Source organism: Oncorhynchus keta, chromosome 17 (assembly GCF_023373465.1).
Source record: "Oncorhynchus keta strain PuntledgeMale-10-30-2019 chromosome 17, Oket_V2, whole genome shotgun sequence".
NCBI lineage: Eukaryota > Metazoa > Chordata > Actinopteri > Salmoniformes > Salmonidae > Oncorhynchus > Oncorhynchus keta.
The window spans coordinates 55,017,932-55,034,468 of NC_068437.1; the positions used below are offsets into that span (position 1 = coordinate 55,017,932).

The following is a 16,537-nucleotide window of genomic DNA, read 5'->3' on the forward strand; positions in this document are numbered from 1 at the left end:
AGGACAGACACTTCAAACCATGGCCTGCTATAGGACAGACACTTCAAAACGTGGCCTGCTATAGGACAGACACTTCAAAACGTGGCCTGCTATAGGACAGACACTTCAAACACGTGGCCTGCTATAGGACAGACACTTCAAAACGTGGCCTGCTATAGGACAGACACTTCAAAACGTGGCCTGCTATAGGACAGACACTTCAAAAAACCGTGGCCTGCTATAGGACAGACACTTCAAAACGTGGCCTGCTATAGGACAGACACTTCAAACCGTGGCCTGCTATAGGACAGACACTTCAAAACACGACCTGCTATAGGACAGACACTTCAAAACGCGACCTATCTGTTTCTAAACGCACCACTTTGGAGAATTTAAAACTGTGAATGAAACACAGAACGCGTATCGGAATTGTTTAGTAAACCATATTAAAAAATAGGTTAGAGTAGACCTATGTTCAGAGATTAACTTCCACAATCTATGTTTTCAAGCCATTCTAAATGTATTTCATGTGACGTTAAAATGGTGAGAGGCCAGTATGCTTTTAACCCCTTGGGTACCTTACAATCACAGCAATCTTGAAACTGCCGGGTAGGGCAACAGGTACGCATGCTTTTTCCTCGTGTATGTTTTCTTCAAATGATGACACTAGTGCAGATCTCTGCGTAGTTTGATCTGTCGACCTAACGAGCTACATGTATTTGGGTCAGAGAAGACATTGTTTTCCTGTACCTTTAAGAGTGGGGCGCAGTGTGCAGGACTACACTGGGTACGTAATTCAAACACTTGGCTCCTCCTAATTCTACGGTTTCGTTTCCTGGAGGTCGAGCCTGTCGTGTTGTTGACAAAAAAACGTAACAAATATCGTTTTTTACTGGGCAAAATGGGTCAGTCGTTGCCGACCCCGGACTGCGAGCCCTCGGTGTGTCCTTTGTGCCACGGTATATGTCGGAATCCGACCGCGCTGAGATGCAAACATATTTTCTGCTACTGCTGTATACAGGAGTTATGGAGTGGTTCGCCCACCGGTCCATACTACTGCCCCGAGTGCAAGGAGGAGTACAAGACATTACCGGTGGGGTTCAAGAGAGACACTACCGCAAGTCCGTGGCGACATGACGCGCCTGCACATACACGCACCACCGCAGCCACAGGTAACTTCCCGAATTCACCAGACACTTCTGCCCATGCGCAATTAGGCTGGGGACAACGATTCAGGGGTTTATTCATTACTCCACTTCTGTTGCAAAACGTTCCGTCTGTTACAAAACGTTTTACAACACAAACCGTTTATTTCAAACGGAAAAACCCTTTGCAACGAGAATTTAATATTGGACCAATTCTGATAGGTCCCTCCACGCTTCGTTCCGTTTGCTCTGTTTGGTTCATAAACGGTGAACGGTTTCCCGTTCCAAGACGTAATAAATACATCCCAGGTTGGCTGGCTGACTAGTCATGGTTAGGCTACTGGTGGGGAAGATGTACTTGGCCTACAGTTTAAAACAATAACACATCGTTAACACATTGTGTTAATATGGTGATGATGACTTGGCTATGATAGAAACATTAACAACAATATTACGCTATATTGACTGACGCACACGAGTAACGACACAGGTCAAAGTCTACTGAAGTCCATTGACTTGCCTTAAAAGCAATCTACTTTATTCTATCTTAAAATAATATGATATTTCCCATCATTTTGTAACTCTGCATCATTGGGAAGGGCTTGTAAAGCAAGCATTTCGCTTAAAGTCTACACCTGTTGTATTCTGTGCTGTGACAAATACAATTTGATTTGATTTAGCTCGGTTTGTGTCCTTTTGATGTAACCTAAGTAGGCCTCATCACTAATTTATTTGTGTTATGTATGTTGTGTTGGGTATACAAGGCAGAGCCAATGAAGAGGATGTCATTGAGATAAATTCGGCGGGCTGGAACCTTGGGAAGAGAGCCTCCATCTCTCAATCCAAGTGTCTGTTAGGGAAGAGACCAGCCAGTTCTCCTGTCCCAGGAGGCCATCTTCACGACAACAAGAGACAAGCCACTGGCAGCTCCTCTTCCTCCCACTCCAGGGGACAGTCTGGTGACCGTAAGAGACCCGCCACTTCCTCTTCCTCCTCTTCAGCCAATCAGAACACGTCGTCTGACGTCGAGTTGTCCAGTGAGGAGGAGGTGCCAGCAGCACCATTCTCCTTAGCAACCAAACCGTCTAGTACTGCGTCCGTCGCCGTCAGAGGTCCGGACCTGACACGTGATAGGTCTAGGTCCCCTAGGAGAGACACACCCATTGAGCTGGATGAACCCCCTGCTGCAACAGAACCTCTTACAAGAGAACCCCTGAATGACCCTAGAAAATCACCTGAAGCAGCAGCAGGTCACATGACCAACACACCGGCCAAGAATCCTGCTGAAACCACCCAAACAACTCATTTACGTTTAGTCACCCCTACGAAGGAGAATCCTGCTGAAACCACCCAAACAACTCATTTACGTTTAGTCACCCCTACGAAGGAGAATCCTGCTGAAACCACCCAAACAACTCATTTACGTTTAGTCACCCCTACGAAGGAGAAGCCTGTTGAAGCTGAGCGGGAGCCTCTTCCAGAGATCTCCAACAGATCTGGTCCAATCGGCACCTCCACCTCTCCTGCCCGTGCTGCCAACAACCTGTCCCCTGGACGTACCAACCTGTCCCCGGCCTGGCTCGTCAAACCTCCGGGGAGACCTTCCTACCCTGCCACTATTGCCCCAGCCAGGGCTCTCTCCCTGCGGTGAAGACCTGCCTAGTGTGTGGAGCCTCCATGTGCTCCGAACACCTCCGGCCTCACCTGGAGTCCCCTGTCTTCCAGAGCCACACCCTGGTACCCCCTGTGGAGGACACCTCACCCTGGAGGTAAGGTTTCACTCTTATTTGAGGAGAATCTCAATCGAATTTCCTTTTCTGAGCTGCACAAAGTGAAATTCCTAACAACTTTGCAGTAAAGTCTTGAATTCTTGTAAATACTTTTGTGTTTCAACATTTTAATTTAAAGTTAACGATTGTTTTATTTAATTTATTATCTGACAAATCATTAAACGACTGTCAGCAAAGCAGCAAGTTGAAGTATAACTTCCATTGTCATCAGGTGCCCGGAACACCAGGAGATGAACCGAATCTACTGCCGTCAGTGTAGTGTGTGTGTCTGTACCGTGTGTACCGTGATCGGGTCGCACCGGGACCACGCTTGCGTCGGCATCAGAGAGGCCGAGAGGGAGCTGAGGGTGAGGAACAGAGGAGTAGTTACCAAACACGCATACCAAAAAAAATACCTGATCACATCCCAGTTGTATGAGCCGTAGTGTTAATGTTGTCTAAGTATCGTTAGTGGTGACTAACCATATCACACGTGCTACAGTATAAATACGTGTTTCAGAGAGCTAAAGCATGTTTTCTATTAACGGCAGGATGACGTCACTGTGTTTTTGTCTTTGCAGGGGAACCTGAAACAGGAGATGAAGAAGATGCAGGGAACAGAACAGTCTTTAATTAGCAGAGTGACTGAGATGACAGACAGGAAACAGAGATTCCAGGTAAGAAGGACAGGACCTCAGTTGGACCAGGGATTTTTTTTATTTTTTTTTTAGGTCTGACCTGACGCAAAAGCCTAATAATGTAGACACCCTGTATCCCTCTAAATCACATGTTACAGTTCACCTTGCAGTGAAATGCTGAATACAACAGGTGTAGTAGACCTTACAGTGAATTGCTGAATACAACAGGTGTAGTAGACCTCACAGTGAAATGCTCAATACAACAGGTGTAGTAGACCTCACAGTGAAATGCTGAATACAACAGGTGTAGTAGACCTCACAGTGAAATGCTGAATACAACAGGTGTAGTAAACCTTACAGTGAAATGCTGAATACAACAGGTGTAGTAGACCTTACAGTGAAATGCTGAATACAACAGGTGTAGTAGACCTTACAGTGAAATGCTGAATACAACCGGTGTAGTAGACCTTACAGTGAAATGTTGAATACAACAGGTGTAGTAGACCTTACAGTGAAATGCTGAATACAACAGGTGTAGTAGACCTCACAGTGAAATGCTGAATACAACAGGTGTAGTAGACCTTACAGTGAAATGCTGAATACAACAGGTGTAGTAGACCTTACAGTGAAATGCTGAATACAACAGGTGTAGTAGACCTTACAGTGAAATGCTGAATACAACAGGTGTAGTAGACCTCACAGTGAAATGCTGAATACAACAGGTGTAGTAGACCTCACAGTGAAATGCTGAATACAACAGGTGTATTACACCTTACAGTGAAATGCTGAATACAACAGGTGTAGTAGACCTTACAGTGAAATGCTGAATACAACAGGTGTAGTAGACCTTACAGTGAAATGCTGAATACAACAGGTGTAGTAGACCTTACAGTGAAATGCTGAATACAACAGGTGTAGTAGACCTTACAGTGAAATGCTGAATACAACAGGTGTAGTAGACCTCACAGTGAAATGCTGAATACAACAGGTGTAGTAGACCTCACAGTGAAATGCTGAATACAACAGGTGTAGTAGACCTTACAGTGAAATGCTGAATACAACAGGTGTAGTAGACCTCACAGTGAAATGCTGAATACAACAGGTGTAGTAGACCTCACAGTGAAATGCTGAATACAACAGGTGTAGTAGACCTTACAGTGAAATGCTGAATACAACAGGTGTAGTAGACCTTACAGTGAAATGCTGAATACAACAGGTGTAGTAGACCTTACAGTGAAATGCTGAATACAACAGGTGAAGTAGACCTTACAGTGAAATGCTGAATACAACAGGTGTAGTAGACCTTACAGTGAAATGCTGAATACAACAGGTGTAGTAGACCTTACAGTGAAATGCTGAATACAACAGGTGTATTAGACCTTACAGTGAAATGCTGAATACAACAGGTGTAGTAGACCTTACAGTGAAATGCTGAATACAACAGGTGTAGTAGACCTTACAGTGAAATGCTGAATACAACAGGTGTAGTAGACCTCACAGTGAAATGCTGAATACAACAGGTGTAGTAGACCTCACAGTGAAATGCTGAATACAACAGGTGTAGTAGACCTTACAGTGAAATGCTGAATACAACAGGTGAAGTAGACCTTACAGTGAAATGTTGATACAGGGGGTACCGGTACAGAGTCAATGTGGAGACTATATACAGGGGGTACCGGTACAGAGTCAATGTGGAGGCTATATACAGGGGGTACCGGTACAGAGTCAATGTGGAGATTATATACAGGGGGTACCGGTACAGAGTCAATGTGGAGACTATATACAGGGGGTACTGGTACAGAGTCAATGTGGAGGCTATATACAGGGGGTACCGGTACAGAGTCAATGTGGAGATTATATACAGGGGGTACCGGTACAGAGTCAATGTGGAGGCTATATACAGGGTGTTACGGTACAGAGTCAATGTGGAGGCTATATACAGGGGGTACCGGTACAGAGTCAATGTGGAGATTATATACAGGGTGTTACGGTGACCAGGGTCCATGATGCTCCATGACCAGGGTCCATGATGCTCCATGACCAGGGTCCATGATGCTCCATGCATTAGACACACTACTACTCTGGATGTGTCTGTACGTTAGGCGTTTGGATACAACTATGTCTACATACTGTCACTATGTCAACCCTGACTCCTCCTCTCCCCAGGTGTTGCTAGGTGACGCGCGTGCGGGTGTGCAGCAGCAGTACGAGACCATGCGTGAGGCCCTGCAGCAGGAGGAGGACACGGCCCTGCTGTGTGTGACTCGGGTAAATAAGGAAGACAACCCAGGCTCAACTCTAGCCTAAAAAACAAACAATGAATCTGGGCTTGGAAGTCAACTGAGGTGGGCTGTAAACCTGCAAATGTTTACTATTCTAGTAGGATAATGGTGGATTAAAGCTGAAAATAAGAGAAACAAAGCCTTAATTGCGACTGCATTAAATACGTGGGGGGGATCATGTGCGTCGGTTCAAGGCTGGAACAAAAACGTGGGCTGTACTTTAAGTACTTTCCCAAACACAGTTGTCGCGCAGACTGGCTCAACATAAGTAGGCTTTGATTGCAGCCTCAGCGTTACATTCAAATCTCCCTACCATCACATCACAGCCAATACGACACCAATGTCCGTGACAACTGGAATTCGTCCTGATTGGAGGTACACAACACACTCCCTGCCTCTCGTCATGAGGTGGACGTGACAGTCCGGGTGTTACCTAGAACCACATACTGGATTTTTAACAAGGTCGTTAGCATGAGGCTCAATATCTAGGTTTCCATGAAGTGACCATCGACTTGCCACCTACTGAATAAGTTTGTAGGGGGCAAACAGTTTGATTAAATATGTAATTTATCGCTCTCACATGCTCATTTCTGTCCATGAAGAACCGAAGATGTGCTTCCTATTTGTAGCATTTCTGACATTGCTAATATGTTTATTTATTTTACATCCAAAGCTCAGTTCTGACACTGGATCTCAACTCAGTTGCTTGGCAACAACACAGTTAATACTAAATGACAAAAGCCTGCTCGTCGAACATCTCATTCCACAATCATGGGCATTAATATAGAGTTGTTCCCCCTCATTGCTGCTATAACAGCCTCCAGTCTTCTGGGAAGGCTTTCCACTAGATGTTGGAACATTACTGCTATAACAGCCTCCACTCTTCTGGGAAGGCTTTCCACTAGATGTTGGAACATTACTGCTATAACAGCCTCCAGTCTTCTGGGAAGGCTTTCCACTAGATGTTGGAACATTGCTGCTATAACAGCCTCCACTCTTCTGGGAAGGCGTTCCACTAGATGTTTGAACATTGCTGCTATAACAGCCTCCACTCTTCTGGGAAGGCTTTCCACTAGATGTTGGAACATTCCTGCTATAACAGCCTCCAGTCTTCTGGGAAGGCTTTCCACTAGATGTTGGAACATTGCTGCTATAACAGCCTCTACTCTTCTGGGAAGGCTTTCCACTAGATGTTGGAACATTGCTGCTATAACAGCCTCCACTCTTCTGGGAAGGTTTTCCACTAGATGTTGGAACATTGCTGCTATAACAGCCTCCACTCTTCTGGGAAGGCTTTCCACTAGATGTTGGAACATTGCTGCTATAACAGCCTCCACTCTTCTGGGAAGGCTTTCCACTAGATGTTGGAACATTGCTGCGGGGACTTGCTTCCATTCAGCCACAAGAGCATTAGTGAGGTCGGGCACTGATGTTGGGCGATTAGGCCTGACTCACAGCTGGCGTTCCAATTCATCCCAAAGTTGTTTGATGAGGTTGAGGTCAGACCTTTGTGCAGGCCAGTCAAGTTCTTCCACGCCGAACTCGACAAACCACTTTTATATGGACTTGTCATGATGGAACAGGAGAGGGCAAACTTCAAATGGCTATCTAACATGACATGTCAACAGACAAACACAGCCTCAGTGGTACACACTGACTGCATGCTTGGTAGCATCAGAAAAAATAAACAGTTTCTAACATCCATAATACATTCCAGTACGCTGCTTCTCCTGTTTTCTTGACATTTTAATCCGAATGTGTGCTGATTTTAACCGTGCCAAACGAAACAACTCTGCCAGGCGTTGGATATTTGTCAACAACTCTGCTACGCAAGGCCATTCCAGTGGCACGGCTCAGGCTTTTCATGTGGAAATCTTGTATAATGCACATTTAACAGAGAATCTACTTCCAGTGTAAAAACCATGACAATTCAAAAATAAATAATAATAAATCAATTTAAAACATTTAGAAGTAAGCATTGGTCTGAAGAAAGGAAATTCCCATGAGCACCACGAAGCCTCCTCCACCCATGCTCTACCAAGGTTTTACAGCACCACGATGCCTAGTCCACCCATGCTCTACCAAGGTTTTACAGCACCACGATGCCTAGTCCACCCATGCTCTACCAAGGTTTTACAGCACCACGATGCCTAGTCCACCCATGCTCTACCAAGGTTTTACAGCACCACGATGCCTAGTCCACCCATGTTCTACCAAGGTTTTACAGCACCACGATGCCTAGTCCACCCATGCTCTACCAAGGTTTTACAGCACCACGATGCCTAGTCCACCCATGCTCTACCAAGGTTTTACAGCACCACGATGCCTAGTCCACCCATGCTCTACCAAGGTTTTACAGCACCACGATGCCTAGTCCACCCATGCTCTACCAAGGTTTTACAGCACCACAATGCCTAGTCCACCCATGCTCTACCAAGGTTTTACAGCACCACAATGCCTAGTCCACCCATGCTCTACCAAGGTTTTACAGCACCACAATGCCTCCTCCACCCATGCTCTACCAAGGTTTTACAGCACCACGATGCCTAGTCCACCCATGCTCTACCAAGGTTTTACAGCACCACGATGCCTAGTCCACCCATGCTCTACCAAGGTTTTACAGCACCACGATGCCTAGTCCACCCATGCTCTACCAAGGTTTTACAGCACCACGATGCCTCCTCCACCCACGCTCTACCAAGGTTTTACAGCACCACAATGCCTACTCCACCCATGCTCTACCAAGGTTTTACAGCACCACGATGCCTAGTCCACCCATGCTCTACCAAGGTTTTACAGCACCACAATGCCTCCTCCACCCATGCTTTACCAAGGTTTTACAGCACCACGATGCCTAGTCCACCCATGCTTTACCAAGGTTTTACAGCACCACGATGCCTAGTCCACCCATGCTCTACCAAGGTTTTACAGCACCACGATGCCTAGTCCACCCATGCTCTACCAAGGTTTTACAGCACCACGATGCCTAGTCCACCCATGCTCTACCAAGGTTTTACAGCACCACGATGCCTAGTCCACCCATGCTCTACCAAGGTTTTACAGCACCACGATGCCTAGTCCACCCATGCTCTAAGAAGGTTTTACAGCACCAAGATGCCTAGTCCACCCATGCTCTAGAAAGGTTTTACAGCACCACGATGCCTAGTCCACCCATGCTCTACCAAGGTTTTACAGCACCACAATGCCTAGTCCACCCATGCTCTACCAAGGTTTTACAGCACCACAATGCCTAGTCCACCCATGCTCTACCAAGGTTTTACAGCACCACAATGCCTCCTCCACCCATGCTCTACCAAGGTTTTACAGCACCACGATGCCTAGTCCACCCATGCTCTACCAAGGTTTTACAGCACCACGATGCCTAGTCCACCCATGCTCTACCAAGGTTTTACAGCACCACGATGCCTAGTCCACCCATGCTCTACTAAGGATTTCCAGCACAGCTTTGACCTGCTACAGTAGCTATGTTGCTCTATTGTAATTTAAACAATGTGTATGCAGGTTGCTTAGGATTCAAAACCTTCTCAAACTGTATTGTGGTGCTCATGTGAATTTCCTTTTATTTTTCAACCTCAGACCAATGCCTACTTCTCACTTAAAACGTGGTCCTTCTGTAGCTCAGCATGGCGCTTGTAACGCCAGGGTAGTGGGTTCGATTCCCGGGACCACCCATACGTAGAATGTATGCACACATGACTGTAAGTCGCTTTGGATAAAAGCGTCTGCTAAATGGCATATATTATTATATTATTATTATTAGTTTAAAAAAAAGGTGCATTAGTGAGTGATTTTATTATGTGTGTGTGCGTGTGTGTACCCAGGAGGAGAGCAGGACGGTGGGGGGACTGGAAGAACAGCTGACACAGCTACAGGAAACCCTCTCCTCCCTCCAACGTGGTCTTCACACTCTGGAAGAGCTGGCTGACACCCGGGGCGCCGCACGCGTACAGGAACAGTCCTTCATCACGGTACTTCCTCAATCCTCTTACTTCCTTTAGGAACATAGGGCACGTACTAAAGGGTACTACTGCAAGGAAAGTGTTTGTGTGCATACCGCACCTTGCCCTGACCTAAATACACATGGAACAGTGGCTTGGCTCTTGTTGTCGTGACGATGGTCACCGGGAAACCCATGTTTTCTTATCTTTTTGTTTTGTTCTTCACAGGAGTACAGTAAGATAACCAAAAGGTAAGCAACTATTATACATGACGATAGGCTAATTCTCATATAGTTTCTAAGAAAGAAACAGAAAGTTTAGAAAAGTGAAATGGCTAGAAAAGTTAAGTCCTACAAGTCAGAACTGAGTTAAGTAGAAAACCTTGTCTAAGCTCTTTTATATAAGTATAGAATAATTTTATAAATTACTTAGACCACTATTCCCCAACAGATTTATTACCTTGGTGAAAATGTTTCTGTAGATCAGCCCGCATTTCCTGTCGTAGCATTGTGGCGTGTACGGATGCTGTAGCTAGCATTGTGGCGTGTACGGATGCTGTAGCTAGCATTGTGGCGTGTACGGATGCTGTAGCTAGCATTGTGGCGTGTACGGATGCTGTAGTTAGCATTGTGATGTGTACGGATGCTATAGCTAGCATTGTGGCGTGTACGGATGCTGTAGCTAGCATTGTGGCGTGTACGGATGCTGTAGCTAGCATTGTGGCGTGTACGGATGCTGTAGCTAGCATTGTGGCGTGTACGGATGCTGTAGCTAGCATTGTGGCGTGTACGGATGCTGTAGCTAGCATTGTGGCGTGTACGGATGCTGTAGCTTGCATTGTGGCGTGTACGGATGCTGTAGTTAGCATTGTGATGTGTACGGATGCTATAGCTAGCATTGTGGCGTGTACGGATGCTGTAGCTAGCATTGTGACGTGTACGGATGCTATAGCTAGCATTGTGGCGTGTACGGATGCTGTAGCTAGCATTGTGACGTGTTAGGATGCTGTAGTTAGCATTGTGGCGTGTGCGGATGCTGTAGCTAGCATTGTGGCGTGTACGGATGCTGTAGTTAGCATTGTGGCGTGTACGGATGCTGTAGTTAGCATTGTGGCGTGTACGGATGCTGTAGCTAGCATTGTGGTGTGTACGGATGCTGTAGCTAGCATTGTGGCGTGTACGGATGCTGTAGTTAGCATTGTGATGTGTACGGATGCTGTAGCTAGCATTGTGATGCTGTAGCTAGCATTGTGGCGTGTTAGGATGCTGTAGTTAGCATTGTGATGTGTACGGATGCTATAGCTAGCATTGTGGCGTGTACGGATGCTGTAGCTAGCATTGTGGCGTGTACGGATGCTGTAGCGAGCATTGTGGCGTGTACGGATGCTGTAGCTAGCATTGTGGCGTGTACGGATGCTGTAGCTAGCATTGTGATGTGTACGGATGCTGTAGCTAGCATTGTGGCGTGTACGGATGCTGTAGCTAGCATTGTGGCGTGTGCGGATGCTGTAGTTAGCATTGTGATGTGTACGGATGCTGTAGCTAGCATTGTGATGCTGTAGCTAGCATTGTGGCGTGTACGGATGCTGTAGTTAGCATTGTGATGTGTACGGATGCTGTAGCTAGCATTGTGATGCTGTAGCTAGCATTGTGGCGTGTACGGATGCTGTAGCTAGCATTGTGCCGTGGACGGATGCTGTAGCTAGCATTGTGACGTGTGTGGATGCTGTAGCTAGTTTCCGGTATATTTACAGAATGAAAATAGTTGCATAACGGTTTCTTAGTAATAGTAGTACAAACGGTATTGAGAGTAAACCTCATATCCTGTCTCCTCTCCCTCCAGTGTGTCTGAGAGCTGTTCTGTGGAGGAGCTGGAGGTTCCACAGGAGGTGGACAGGGCCAGGCTGAGATGCCTACAGCAGTGGACTGAGAGGCGGCTGGTCTCAGTGGTCATCTCCCTGCCTGACCGGGACCCCTTCAGACTGCTCTGTAAGGGACACCCCCCCCCTCCCTCCATCTCATACAGTACATACACCAAGGGTTCCCAAACTTTTTTGTCCTGCGGCTCATAAAATATGCGACCCCAGCTTGTGAAAAAAATGACGTAATCAACGGCAAATGTTTACTTTAAAAAAAAATGTTTTAATTGGGCTCTGACCATCTGTTACAAATCAGTCTGACAGAACTTGACAGTATTAAATTGGAAGGAAGTGACTGAAATGCATCAGAAAAGGTATTGGCAAGTTCAGAAGACAAGGCAAATAATTGTTGCCTGATTTTCTGTGGAGAAATTAACGTTGTTCATGACCTTTAAACCCCTAGTCTGATTTAGTGCCTGGTCTTGTCCACTTTTTTATTTTATTTTTTTATTTTTATTTACCTTTATTTAACCAGGCAAGTCAGTTAAGAACACATTCTTATTTTCAATGACGGCCTGGGAACAGTGGGTTAACTGCCTGTTCAGGGGCAGAACGACAGATTTGTACCTTGTCAGCTCGGGGTTTGAACTTGCAACCTTCCGGTTACTAGTCCAACGCTCTAACCACTGGGCTACCCTGACGCCTCTACACTCTAACCACAGGGCTACCCTGCCGCCTCTACACTCTAACCACAGGGCTACCCTGCCGCCTCTACACTCTAACCACAGGGCTACCCTGCCGCCTCTACACTCTAACCACTAGGCTACCCTGCCGAGTCTACACTCTAACCACTAGGCTACCCTGCCACCTCTACACTCTAACCACTGGGCTACCCTGCCGCCCCTCCACTCTAACCACTAGGCTACCCTGCCGCCTCTACACTCTAACCACTAGGCTACCCTGCCCCCTCTACACTCTAACCACTGGGCTACCCTGCCCCCTCTACACTCTAACCACTAGGCTGCCCTGCCGCCTCTACACTCTAACCACTAGGCTACCCTGCCGCCCCTCCACTCTAACCACTAGGCTACCCTGCCGCCTCTACACTCTAACCACTAGGCTACCCTGCCCCCTCTACACTCTAACCACTGGGCTACCCTGCCCCCTCTACACTCTAACCACTAGGCTGCCCTGCCGCCTCTACACTCTAACCACTAGGCTACCTGCCGCCTCTACACTCTAACCACTAGGCTACCCTGCCGCCTCTACACTCTAACCACTAGGCTACCCTGCCGCCTCTACACTCTAACCACAGGGCTGCCCTGCCGCCTCTACACTCTAACCACAGGGCTGCCCTGCCGCCTCTACACTCTAACCACTAGGCTGCCCTGCCGCCTCTACACTCTAACCACAGGGCTGCCCTGCCGCCTCTACACTCTAACCACTAGGCTACCCTGCCGCCTCTACACTCTAACCACAGGGCTACCCTGCCGCGTCTACACTCTAACCACAGGGCTACCCTGCCGCCTCTACACTCTAACCACAGGGCTACCCTGCCGCCTCTACACTCTAACCACTAGGCTACCCTGCCGCCTCTACACTCTAACCCTGCCGCCTCTACACTCTAACCACTGGGCTACCCTGCCGAGTCTACACTCTAACCACTAGGCTACCCTGCCGAGTCTTATCTGTCAGTGACAGGGGGTCATAATATGTTGTAGCTCTTAAACCGTTCAAAAAGATTGAGGAAGAAAACAGAAAGCCTCGGCTGTCTGAGGTGACTGACGTTCTATGAAACGAGCACCATTTTAATTTCATAGTTTTCTCTCGCGATCCCGTTTTAAAAATCAGGCCCTTTCCCTAAGTTTGGGAAACGCTACCTTACACCATACCAGCTCCCTACTCAAAAGGAAGTGGATATTCAACCGAGGGTATTAAAATAGGTTACGGTTAGGATTAACATTAGGGTTTAGGTGAAGGCATGGAGGTTAGTGATCAGCCATCTGAAACGTTCAAAATCTGCCTGTCTATATCAATCACAGCACCCCAGACAAGTTCTGGTAGACACAATGCCAATGACTATGGGTAGTTTTTTGACTGACAAACCTCTTCTGCTCATGCCCCGTGTGTGTGTGTGTGTGTGTGTGTGTGTGTGTGTTCTGTACAGATGGCGCCAGCCCCCGTCTGGACCCGGACACAGCCCACCCCAAGCTGCTCATCTCTGAGGAGAACAGGAAGGTGTCTTACAGCGAGGTCCAGCAGGCCTACCCGGAGCAGGGGGCTCGCTTTAGCTCCTTCCCCCAGGTCCTGGCCTCTAAACCCCTGGAGGGAAGCCGTGCGTACTGGGAGGTGGAGGTGGAGGAAGACGAGGGCAAATGGAAGGTAAGAGGTCAGAGGGTGTACCGTTTAGGGGTCAGAGGGTGTACCGTTTAGGGGTCAGAGGGTGTACCGTTTAGGGGTCAGAGGGTGTACCGTTTAGGGGTCAGAGGGTGTACCGTTTAGGGGTCAGAGGGTGTACCGTTTAGGGGTCAGAGGGTGTACCGTTTAGGGGTCAGAGGGTGTACCCGTTTAGGGGTCAGAGGGTGTACCGTTTGGGGTCAGAGGTCAGAGGAGGTTATAGACAGGCAGATTACTGTTCGTTTCGTAGCATCTGCTAAATGGCATATTATTCTAATATGTTACAAGAGGGGATTATAATTTGTCATTTTAAATAATTTTATTAAGGTAAAACATCACATAGCATATAGTTAGTAACAGAACACAACACTTTCACATTCCCTATTGCATTAACTGAGCCCTGTCAAGAGGACATCATTGATTTACATGTACGGAAACCCTTCGTTGGCACTATTTAGCTAAATCAAATGTCACTACCTAGTACAGCGTTGTCATAGTCCCCTGCGCTTATCTACAGGTGGGAGTCTGTGAGGGTCAGATCGGCCGTAAGGGCCAGAAAGACACCTGCCGTATCGGCTTCAACCCCTATTCTTGGTGCCTGCTGAGTGAGAAGGGGAAGATAGAAGCCCTGCACGACAAGGTATGTGGATGTGATCGCTGATGTGGATGCTTCTGTAAAAGTCACATATAGAATTGAATCAGATCTCTATGAAAGCGTCTATGTACAAAACCAAGAGAAATTCCTTGGGACATTTTTGTTGTTGTTGTTGTTGTTGCTGCATTGCAATACATTTCTCTCTCTCTCTCTCTCTTTCTCTCTTTCTCTCTTTCTCTCTTGTGTGTGTGTTCTGATTCCGAAGGTGGCTGTCCCTGTGGAGGTCGACGGACTGGAAAGGGTTGGGGTGTTGCTGGATTTCGAGGAGGGTAGCCTGTCGTTCTATAAAGTGTCACAAGGGGGCGCTCTGAGCTTGCTCCATTGTTTTAAACAGAGGTTCCGTGAACCATTGTATCCTGCACTAGCCGTGTCTAAAACCCAGCTCAACATCACTGATCTGTTCCGGGCAGAATCTGTTAAGTCAGAGTAGTTACACGGGTAATTCAGTAAATACACTTCAATCAGTGTAGATGAAGGGGAGGAGACAGGTTGAAAGAAGGGTCTCTATAAATCCTTTTTTAATTTTTTTTTAAAGGCAATCTGTGATTCAAACAACAACAGGTGGTCAATCCGCCACTATTTTATTCTGTAAACCGCTGATGAGTGGGGCTAGAGAAGGGAATTCTTCCAGGCAGGCTCAGTACAATAGTGCACAGTGGGGAAGATAAGTTTTCTATAGATCATAAATACCTTTTTTGTAAGCAATAAAACATTTTTTTTTTACTTTTTATAAATGTTAATCAAATAGAGGATTGCAAAGAGAAATCTCAACACAGAGATAATCTTAAATATTCTTGTTTTCATTGTTTTCAAATGTGATGTAATGAGAAGCATCAATACACTGAGTGGACAAAACATTAGGAACACCTGTCCTTTCCATGACATAGACTGAGAAGGTGAAAGCTGTGATCCCTTATTGGTGTCACCTGTTAAATCGGGATATGGTAGTAGGTGCCAAGCGCACCGGTTTGTGTCAAGAACTGCAACGCTGCTGGGTTTTTCCACCCAGTTTCCCGTGTGTATCAACAATGGTCCACCACCTAAAGGACATCCAGCCAACTTGACACAACTGTGGGAAGCATTGGAGTCAACATGGGCCAGCATCCCTGTGGAACGCTTTCAACACCTTGTAGAGTCCATGCCCTGACGAGTTGAGGCTGTTCTGAGGGGGAAAGAGGGGGGTGGCAACTCAATATTAGGAAGGTGTTCTTAATGTTTTGTATACTCAGTGTAGAGGTCTCTGTTCAGTATAATCTGCATTGTTTGGGGTTTTAAGTTGGGTTTCTGTACAGCACTTTGTGATATCTGCTGATGTAAACATGGCTTTATAAATACATTTGACTTACCCTTCCATTTCCTGACCAGTTGTCTGGGCTTTTGTTTCGATGTGCCAATTTGGAGGCAAGTTCTCTGGGTTTGATGCTACCAACACCATGAAACTGGTCTGCGAGATTCTTGATATGTTTATCATGCTCAGACTCTGTGTCATCAGATACAACTTTGTTCCTCTGCTCCCTGGTTAGAGGGTGTGGTTAGAGTGGAGGGGTGGCAGGTAGCCTAGTGGTTAGAGTGGAGGGGCGGCAGGTAGCCTAGTGGTTAGAGTGGAGGGGCGGCAGGTAGCCTAGTGGTTGGAGTGGAGGGGCGGCAGGTAGCCTAGTGGTTAGAGTGGAGGGGCGGCAGGTAGCCTAGTGGTTAGAGTGGAGGGGCGGCAGGTAGCCTAGTGGTTGGAGTGGAGGGGCGGCAGGTAGCCTAGTGGTTGGAGTGGAGGGGCGGCAGGTAGCCTAGTGATTAGAGTGGAGGGGCGGCAGGTCGTCTAGTGGTTTGAGCGTTGGGCTAGGAACTGAAAGGTTGCAAG

At 47.0% G+C, this 16,537-nt stretch overlaps 1 protein-coding gene and 2 long non-coding RNA genes across 10 annotated transcripts; all 3 read left to right on the plus strand.

Annotated features, from left to right (window-relative positions):
- Positions 1-349: 349 nt before the first annotated feature.
- Positions 350-16,035, plus strand: si:dkey-29p10.4 (E3 ubiquitin/ISG15 ligase TRIM25). Its single transcript, XM_052466576.1, has 11 exons — positions 350-1,151; positions 1,889-2,893; positions 3,126-3,261; positions 3,475-3,570; positions 5,698-5,799; positions 9,656-9,802; positions 10,001-10,023; positions 11,615-11,760; positions 13,798-14,012; positions 14,545-14,667; positions 14,888-16,035. The coding sequence occupies exons 2-11, from the start codon at positions 2,802-2,804 to the stop codon at positions 15,110-15,112; spliced, it is 1,305 nt and encodes a 434-aa protein (XP_052322536.1). The 5' UTR covers positions 350-1,151; positions 1,889-2,801; the 3' UTR covers positions 15,113-16,035.
- LOC127908370 (uncharacterized) lies at positions 3,577-5,688 on the plus strand. Of its 2 annotated transcripts, none has more exons than XR_008067036.1 (3): positions 3,577-3,721; positions 4,330-4,861; positions 5,090-5,688. It is a non-coding gene; the product is annotated as an uncharacterized LOC127908370 (long non-coding RNA). The 2 variants fall into 2 exon arrangements; XR_008067035.1 differs by having other exon boundaries at positions 4,330-4,671; positions 5,014-5,688.
- On the plus strand, positions 5,987-9,623 carry LOC127908371 (uncharacterized). Of its 7 annotated transcripts, none has more exons than XR_008067039.1 (6): positions 5,987-7,987; positions 8,032-8,207; positions 8,340-8,471; positions 8,560-8,603; positions 8,692-8,867; positions 9,132-9,623. It is a non-coding gene; the product is annotated as an uncharacterized LOC127908371 (long non-coding RNA). The 7 variants fall into 7 exon arrangements; XR_008067041.1 differs by lacking the exon at positions 8,560-8,603 and adding an exon at positions 8,956-9,087 and having other exon boundaries at positions 9,176-9,623; XR_008067037.1 differs by lacking the exon at positions 8,560-8,603.
- Positions 16,036-16,537: the final 502 nt, after the last annotated feature.

Excerpts from the sequence above, each read along its gene's own strand:
- si:dkey-29p10.4 (XM_052466576.1), top strand. The coding sequence starts at position 2,802 with ATGTGCTCCGAACACCTCCGGCCTCACCTGGAGTCCCCTGTCTTCCAG. Across the intron at positions 5,800-9,655 it reads CCCTGCTGTGTGTGACTCGG|GAGGAGAGCAGGACGGTGGG; the intron begins GTAAATAAGGAA and ends GTGTGTACCCAG. Across the intron at positions 11,761-13,797 it reads GGACCCCTTCAGACTGCTCT|ATGGCGCCAGCCCCCGTCTG; the intron begins GTAAGGGACACC and ends TGTTCTGTACAG.